Raw genomic sequence first — 9,402 nt, forward strand, 5'->3', positions numbered from 1 at the left:
CATTCATATCTCCACGGTCTATATGGAGGTATGTTGGCTACCTGGTCGGGGGTTAAGGGAACGGTTTGGTAAGAGTCTTGCCATTGTTCAGCGTTTAGAGGTCCTGCAAGGGACCTGGGTCAAATTTAGTAGGATCTCCTTCAATACCCAAAGGTATTGGATGGCGGTGATCCAAACTCTTTGACCCCCTCATAAGTTAAACTACTATTAATACTCTAACCCGGCTACTTAGGACTGTATCCCTGCTGACTCAGACTACTTAGTCGAGGGTAACGTCACCTTCAAAAGAGGGGCCTACCATAATTTGCATTAATAACTTAATTAATTATCTTTCAATAATCCGACCCTTTAGGATTGTATCCTTGCTGACTCAAACTACTGGGTTGAGGGTAACGTCACCTTCAAAAGAGGGGCCTACTACAATAACTAAGATAATCTCTTAAACAAGTGCAAAAGTGCGAAAATAATCAAAGGTTACACTATACAAGAGTCGGATCCAAGTGATTCATCTTGTCTATCTGTTTTATTTTTATTTTTCAGCATTTACTTAGTTTTATTTTCTTAGTTTTAAAATCTTTTCTAACATTTTGATTTAATTAGACGTTGAGGATAAACCGGTACTAAAAGCTCTTGTGTCCTTGGACGACCTCGGTATCTTACCAACACCATACTACGTCCACGATGGGTGCACTTGCCCATATGTGTGTGTAGTGTTAGTAAATATCGTGTTTTATAAATTTAAAACTTGGCTAAAAAGTGTAAAAAGGGCTTAAAATATATACCTAAAACATATACACACTAACACGCATCAAGTTTTTGGCGCCGTTGCCGGGGACACAAGGATTTTAAGAAAGTTAGGAATCAACGGCCTAATCATTTTTTTTATTTTCTTTTTATTTTTTTAGGATTTTTCTAGTTTTTCAGCTTCTGCAGACCTAAGCACGGGTCGTGCCCGCTGAACACGCCCCGTGCCCAATCATTGGAACTGGCAATCTTGTTTTAAGTCAGACAGTAAGCTGAACACGGGGCCGTGCTCACTCAACACGCCCCCGTGCCCAAGGTTCAGTTACTGAAAACAGAACCGTTAGATCCCGGCGGTTGGTAATTTCTGACACAAACATGAGTGATGGTAATTCTTTTTACTTTCGGCACTCTTATGGTACGTGGTGTCGATTATGTGGTGGCAACCATAAAGAATTAGAATGTTATTTTCTAAATTATAAGCCCCACTATTTAGACCCATCGACTCCCTATAACCTTAAGAGGGGTGAAAGTAAAAATAATCACTATCTCTCCCTCGAATGTGCCCAACCGGATATTCTAGGAGAAATGCTCCTTGACGAGTTAATTCAAATAGAAAATCTAATTCTTAATTGGTTAAAAGAGCTTAGGAAGGATTTCATTGACTCATCCCAAGACGATAACCAAGAAGAAGTGTTGGGATCGCATGAAAACAACTTCGTTGTTTCCAATCTTACCTTCATATCTAGCAAAGACGTGGACGATAGTCTTCCCTGTGCCGATTGTGCCGTGAAGGACTCTCCATCGACTTTGTTCGGTGCATACATAGACCTGAGCGATTCGGCATATATCTTCTTTAATGAGAGCCCGGAAAAGGGTTGGACTTGTCCACCTAAAATAAACATAGGAATTACCCTCACCGACCACCTCTTGCGTTCTCGTCTTAGTCTAGAGCAATTAAGGTATCTTAGGCACTTTGGGGTTGTTCCAACCAGTAAGGAACCACCCGATACAAATAAGTTCCTTAAGAAGTAGACAACCTTCATAATCAGCCCCTCAACACGGGGCCGTGTCCAGCCAACACGCCCCCGTGTCCACCAAAAGATTCCCTTCTAACTCTTACGTCAGAATACAGACAAACTGCGTCAGGATTCTATCTGCACACGGGGCCGTGTCCAGCCGACACGGGGTCGTGTCCAGCACGCTGTCGTTTTCTATAAATACAGCCAAGAATTCTGCACATTTGGACCATCTAGGGACAGAGATTTGAAGGAATCTTCTCTCAACTATCCTAGGTATGTTCTAAAAGAAGGTTCCAACAACCATCTTGTCCTTTCCCTCTTTTATCCATTTCCTTCTTCTTCATCTTTCTCCAAAATCCTCCATTAAAGTTTGAAATTTCAAGCTTTGTGGCAAGAAATTATTGAGTTTTGTTCAAAGAATCTTGTTAAAAATAAGTTGTATAACATTGTTTTAAGTTACTAATGTTCAAAAAGGCCTCACAAGTTCAGAAAATAACTTAGAACTTCAAGATTCCTTGTTTCAAAACTATGCAGAAAGATGAACACGGGGCCGTGCTCATTGAGCACGGGGCCGTGTCCAGACCACTGTTTCAGCAAAATAAGCTATTTTCAGTTTATTTTCGTAGAATGTCGAGTGAAAACGGCGAGACATCTTCCGTGCATTCATCAAACAGTCGAAGAGGGAGAAGGCCTTCCATTGAGGCTACACTTGTACACTATGTCATAGCATTAAGGGAAGCTCTCGATGAAATGACTTCAGTGGAGGAGGTCCTAATTGACCGTATCAACTATCTTACGGTTGAGCTGGAGAATAGCTTTCAAGAAATTAACCTCTTGCACCAGAGGTTAAATATTCTTGTAACACCTCCGATGGAACCCGTCCTCCCTCAAGAGGATTGGAACCTAGCGCTTGAAGTTAACAACCCTACCGCGTGGGACGACATTCCGGCGGAACCTCCCTATGAGCATCTACAAGAAATCCCGGGGGAAGTCGCAACTCCTCAAACTAACGCTAACGAGCCCTCTTTTCTCCTCCCAAGGGGGATAGAGGAGTGGCTCGCCGACATATGAGGAGACCATGCCCGGAAGAAGGAGTTCTATAAAGCCACAACCAACCAAGACTATTAGCTTCTTGGATATTTTGCTAATTAAAATAACTTGTAGGCTAGAACTCCATGGTTTATGCTTCTTGTGCTTTCTTATCTAACTTAATAGCATCTTAGGACTATGTATCTCTCTATGATTTTTAATGAAATGATGGTTTTAAGGTTTGGATGGTGTTGTAATAAATAAAACACACTCGGGATGGTCAAGGATAACAAGGGAAACGGGAAACATGGCCCCATGCACGAAAACAGGGTCATCCGACAACAATTTCTTCATTACAGTAAGCTCAGCACGGGCCGTGTCCAGTAGGCCTGTAAATGAACCGAACGAACACAACGTGTTTGTTCATTTTAATTTAACCGAACACGAACATGAACACGAACACATAATCGAACACTTTTTTGTGTTCATGTTCGTTCATTAAGAAAATGGAAATGTTCGTGTTCGTTCGTGTTCGTTCATTAAAAAGCTAAACGAACACAAACGAACAAACACAAAAGAATATGATTGAATAAACATAAACGAACATAATGCAAACATAAATGAAAACTAACGAACACAAACGAACAAGTCTAGTACATCATAAATCCATCATGATTCTACCAAAACGAACAAGTCTAGTACATCAAAAATCCATCATGTTAAATAATGGTTCAAAAATAAATAATTCATCCAAAAATTCATCATAATTATACCAAAAAAAATCTATAATGATTCATCCAACCAATTCATGTTTCATCCAAAAACCCATGATCCATGTTTAAACCTGTAATAAAAGATATATAAAATACGTAAGCTAAAATTAGAGGTTTAAACTTACTGTGTGTAAAAAATCAAAAATTCAAAATGCTTCACCCAAATCATATTTTTTCATTCAAGCTCAATGTATGTAATATCGTCATTTTCCTACAATTAACAACGAAAATATATATTAGTTCTAGACCAATAGTAACAAAAAAATGGTACTATAGTTGAAAGAATAAGCAAATTACCTTGATTTTCTTTTTATGTAGTCCATAGTAATGACGATATCAATCAGCTCCACAAACAAGCATATCAACCATCTCTGTTCCTAAACAAGAACGATGTGGCTCAACAACCCTGCCACCAGCGTTGAAAGCCGATTCAGAAGCAACAGTTGTTATTGGAATAGATAGGATATCAGCTGCCATTTTAGACAAAATTCTATACTTAAGTCTATTCTCTTTCCACCATCCCAAAACATCAAAACTTGCACCTGTCTCACAAATGTACACTCCTTCCTCTAAATAAGTGGCTAACTCTGACTTCACACGTTCAACAGTATCAAGACTTTTAATATGTTGAGCATACATAGCGCTACCTGATTTCAAACCATCACCAAATCAAGAAGTCATGAAGCTTGATGAACTCTTAGAAGAACCAGCTCTGATCTCGCTTCCACTCCCAGTAGTTGCACCACCAGTTCGAACAACATTCGATTCCTTATGTGCCTCTCATTAAACAAATCCTCTAAAATGTCATTAACAACTTGTACTTCTTCTTTAGCCTCCTCCAGAGAATAAATTGTATTGAAAGATAATTTAATTAGTTCCATTTTATATCTTGGATCCATAACAGCACCCAGAGAAATCAACAGATTAGTAGAGCCCCAGTATTTGTCAAATTTTTCTTTCATTTTACATGCCATAGATCGCATGCAATCATTCTCCTCCAGAGCTACAGTATCCAATGCATTCTTTATAACGTATAACTCAATGAGAAATAAATTAGAAGTTGGATACTCAGAACCTACAAGATTAAAAAACAATTACTTATAAATATATTGTATAACAAATAGCAAGAGATAAAGTAGAATAAACTAATACCTGAAATTATTTTGGTAGCCTCATCGAAAAGTGACAAGAATGAGCAAACATCTTTACATTTTTTCCAATCATCACCACTTGGTAATTTGGTGTATGTACTTTCTCGACCGGCATAATTCTCAAAAACTTCTTTAAATTCCAAAGCCGTAGACAACATTGCATATGTTGCATTCCACCGAGTACTGACATCCAAGATAAGATGTTTTTTTTTCAATTGTAATTGTTTAGTGAGCTCACTAAAGAGATGTAATCGCCCCGGAGAAGCACCCACATGTTTCACACTCTCACGAACATTGTGAATTATATCTTGAATTTCTGATAGACCATCTTGAACCAACAAGTTAAGAATATGCGCACAACATCACACATGAAACAACTTTCCATCAAGAGGAAGTTTTTTTGTAGATTTAAATTATCCATCAACTTTCTAGCCACCATATCATTAGTTTTAGCATTGTCCACAGTCAAAGTAGCCACCTTCATCTCAATATTCCAATCTTTTAAACACTTGAATAAGCAATCATACATATGAACTCCAGAATATGGCGGAGGCACATCTACAAAACTCAATATGCATTTGTGAATATCAAAATCCGAGTCTACAAAGTGGCATGTAACTACCATGTAATGGATATTTTGAACGGATGTCCACATGTCAGTTGTGATGCTCACACGATTAACAGTATTCAACATTTTTTGAATTCTTTTCTTTCCAAGTTTGTAACTAGAAACACAATCTTGTCGAACTCATGCACGAGAGATCTTCTCAAATTCCGGATTGGCTTCCTTCATGATCACATTGACAACTCATACTCAACAAAATTAAATGGCAATTCATGCACCATGATCATATGAGAAATAACCTCCCTCATCCTCGCATTGCTAAACTTCCAGTTTTTCACCACTGATGAAGAACCTGATGTTATTCAAGAAAATTATTAATATCACTAAATGAGAAAAAAAATCAAATAAAATATTAAGAAGGAACCTGATGCTTTTCCAGAAGAAATATTTAACTTCATTTGTCCTTTACTTGCGGCTTTTACTTTCAGACAATACTTTTTATATGTCTATTTAATGGTGTGGTGGTTCCATCCTTAAACTTGTTAAATTTCTCACCACAGTGTATATACATTGATGGACTTCATTTTGATCAGCATTAGTTATTGTGGAAAAAGGAACCCAAGCAGTTGATGTAATGGGCATTGTCTTCATCATTATTTACTTCTTCATAATTATTTTCTTCATCATTGAGATTTTCTTCTTCATCATTAACTACAATAACATCATCGCTATTAGGCGCCTTTTTCGGAGTTGAAGTATCTGCGCTTGCTTGAAATTATGTATCATTTGAACGGGGTAAAGACATTTCTCTATTGATAACCTAACAGGAAAAACACTTAATGGTCAATATACTTAATACACTAGAACTAGTAACAACATGAAATAGGTAGAAATATCTTAAGTGCTTTTTTTGTTTTTATTCTTTGTTTATTAAGTGCTTTTTTTGTTTTTATTCTTTTTCCTTATAAGTTCTAAATGGATCAGAGCTTCGAGACTATCTTAAGTGCTTTTTTGTTTTTATTCTTTGCTTATTACAAGCCCACATAATTCCTGTATACTCTATGGTTGAAATCATAGCAGCACACTTCACCTCTAATTTCATTAATGGTGAAATTCACCATCTTAGGTTACATCTAACAAAAACCTTACTAATCTTGGTTTATTAAATAAGAATGGCAGCGATCTAGATTTAAATGGATTACAAAATCCTGAAAGTATTGATTTATAATATTCTTTCTTTAGAAAAGTTGCAAGAGCCCCGAATTTTTATTTCGCTTTGGGCCACCAAAATAGTTGAGCCGACCCTGTATAAAAATATTATACATACACCAGTAGCGGATCCAAGAATTTTTTTTACCGGATTCCTTTTACTATATTTTCACTAATTCTCACTATTTTTCTTTAAATCATACAAAATTTTCACTGGTTTTTTCATTTTTTTCCAAACCGCGGGGGTTTCCGGGAACCCTCAAAACACCCTTGGATCCGCCACTGACTTACACATGCTTATATAATGTGTCCTATAATTCAGATTTACGTACAACATAATAATAAAATTTATCAAGTTTAACTCAGCTATTAAGTATTTAAGTTGCTATTTGAGTGTGTCTTAGAATGACATATGAACTGAACCATTTTTAATTCAAATCCAGTAGAAGAACGAGTATATTAGGGAGTAGAGTAGAACATCAATAAAAGTAAACAATCAAGTACTCAGCATATTCATGAATGTATACGTGGATTTGTGTAATGTGTATTTTAGGGCCAAAGTAGAACATCAATAAAAATAAAAAACTACATATACCTGTTAATAATCGCTGAAGAAAAGAAGGGGCTATGTCGTGTACGACTGGTGATGAAAGATTGAAAGGGAAACGAATAGTTTGCAGACGTTTATAAAACTATAGTCCCTAAAATTTCTAGGTTTTGTTTTACTTAAATGGTAGGTGATTGCTTTCTTAAAATTTGGACTATTATATATTTATATTTATATACTTAACTATTTTAATAAAGTAAAAAAAAAATATATATATATATATATATTTGGGTTTTAAATCGAATATATATTTGAAATTTTATTTGATATTTAATAGAACGAACACGAACAAACGAACATAAACGAACATACGCGAACATAAACGAACATAAACGAACATATATGAAGGAACATAAACGAACGTTCATGAACATAAATGAACGAACGAAGCATGTGTTCATGTTTGTTCGTTTAGTTAAACGAACAAATATTTTTGTTCATGTTCGTTCATTTATTAAATGAACGAACATAAACGAACTTCCCACCGAACATGTTCATGAACTGTTCATGAACGTTCGGTTCATTTACAGGCCTAGTGTCCAGCCAACACGGCCCCGTGCTGAACATCCTGCAGAAAATTGACCAGTTCAGGTAACTGGACACGGGCCGTGTTCACTGAACACGCCCCCATGTCCAGGCTTCTGTTTCTTTTCTTTAATTTTTGTTACTGGCACCTGAACACGGGGCCGTGCCCGGTCACCACGGGGCCATGTCCAGACTGCCAGTAACATAAAATTTTGCTTTTAACACCATTTTACACATTCAATCAACCTAAAAACTTATTTTTGGGACACATTGAGGACAATGTGTAATTTAAGTGTGGGGGGATGCTAAAACCTTGAATTTTGCAAGTCCTAATAACAAGCCTTACACAAAACTCTATTGGAACCGCTAATCACCCCAAATTTTTTCAAAAAATTTTCAATTTTTTTTTACTTGTCTAAGTTTAAGTTGGGAATTCTAATTCTAACAAGGTTATATTTTTACAAATTTACAACCGATAGCGTCGTGATAAAAAGAACCAACATAAGAAAATTATGAAACGGCATGACAAGCTTAGTTAAAATTTGATTATATATACTTGATCACGTAAAAACCCATTCCCACAAAAGTGAGTTTTGAGCCTTTATAGAGCATACAAATATACATCTTTACACTAAATGCTCATTTTTCGTTTCTTGTGTGAATAGCCGCTTGGTTCTTACGACTCTAGAACTTGCCACGATGATTCATTCCCGGTCCTTACCAACTTAAACCCAAGTAAGTAAATGATGGAGGCATTAGGACTAACCCTTTTACTTTCAACACCACTATTTTCATTTTTCTTTTCACCTACCAAAAAATTCCCCCTAGTTAACCCCTTTGAGCCTAAACCTTTTCATTTCTTAACCTAAAACCCTTTGACCCACCAAAACCCCTTTTTCATTTTTTACCCCTTATTTTAGTAACAAAGCTTGATTTTCGTGTGACTCTTGAAAAAAAATGAATGATAATGAAGTTGGAAATAAACAAACAAAGCTCCTCAAACAAAAGCTTGTTTGAATAAATACTTCATTAAAAATAAAAACTCACAAAAACAAAATGTTTTACGAAAACCAACGCTTTTTACGTCTTTCGCCCTTTTCAACTAACCACTAACCCAACCACCCACCTTTAGCCCAAGCCTAACCCTTCACCCAAAAAGTCCTCTTGATACTTACAAAGGTATAAAGTTAAAAAGGAAGAGGATTGATTGCTTGGCAAGCTTATGGTAGAAATAAGTTCCATGCCGCTCTCGAGTGATTCACTAAAAATACACCTTCGGCCGAGTGTGAGTGATTTCCCCGTGAGGTATGTGAACTTGTATATAAATGGAATTTTAAAAAGGTATGTTATGCCTTAATAAATAATTTATCTTATGAAATGTTTTTAATAAATCATGACGAATAGGATTGTAAATAAACAAAAATAAAACCTAAACGATCTTGGAAAATCCCGACACTCTATGACAAGCCCAAAAACCTTCTTTTCTACCCATTCCATTTGGGAGTGAATAAAGCCACATTATAAAGAGTTTTGCTTGAGGACAAGCAAAGATTCAAGTGTGGGGGTATTTGATACGCGCAAAATGCAACATATAAATTATATCAATTGTGGCATAAAACTAACCCTTTTTTAGTACTAATGTTGGAAAAAGTGTGGTTTTGTCTTCCTTTTGTATTTTCAGTATTAAATGAGCTCAAATTAACAAAAGAAGCAAAAAGACAGCAAAATCTAACATAAATACAAGAAAAGGGACAAAGGTGGATTGCCCGACCCCTCGACA

General features: G+C 36.3%; 1 protein-coding gene across 1 annotated transcript; it reads right to left on the reverse strand.

The window, feature by feature from the left end:
- Positions 1-3,901: 3,901 nt before the first annotated feature.
- On the reverse strand, positions 3,902-5,410 carry LOC110913780 (zinc finger BED domain-containing protein RICESLEEPER 2-like). Its single transcript, XM_022158599.1, has 4 exons — positions 5,095-5,410; positions 4,718-5,044; positions 4,273-4,640; positions 3,902-4,156 (listed from the first exon to the last, which is right to left on the reverse strand). The coding sequence occupies exons 1-4, from the start codon at positions 5,408-5,410 to the stop codon at positions 3,902-3,904; spliced, it is 1,266 nt and encodes a 421-aa protein (XP_022014291.1).
- Positions 5,411-9,402: the final 3,992 nt, after the last annotated feature.

Source organism: Helianthus annuus, chromosome 16, assembly GCF_002127325.2.
Source record: "Helianthus annuus cultivar XRQ/B chromosome 16, HanXRQr2.0-SUNRISE, whole genome shotgun sequence".
NCBI lineage: Eukaryota > Viridiplantae > Streptophyta > Magnoliopsida > Asterales > Asteraceae > Helianthus > Helianthus annuus.

Excerpts from the sequence above, each read along its gene's own strand:
- LOC110913780 (XM_022158599.1), bottom strand. The coding sequence starts at position 5,410 with ATGTTGAATACTGTTAATCGTGTGAGCATCACAACTGACATGTGGACA. Across the intron at positions 5,045-5,094 it reads AAACTTCCTCTTGATGGAAA|ATGGTCTATCAGAAATTCAA; the intron begins GTTGTTTCATGT and ends TGTTGGTTCAAG. Across the intron at positions 4,157-4,272 it reads TGGAAGCGAGATCAGAGCTG|TCAGAGTTAGCCACTTATTT; the intron begins GTTCTTCTAAGA and ends GAACGTGTGAAG.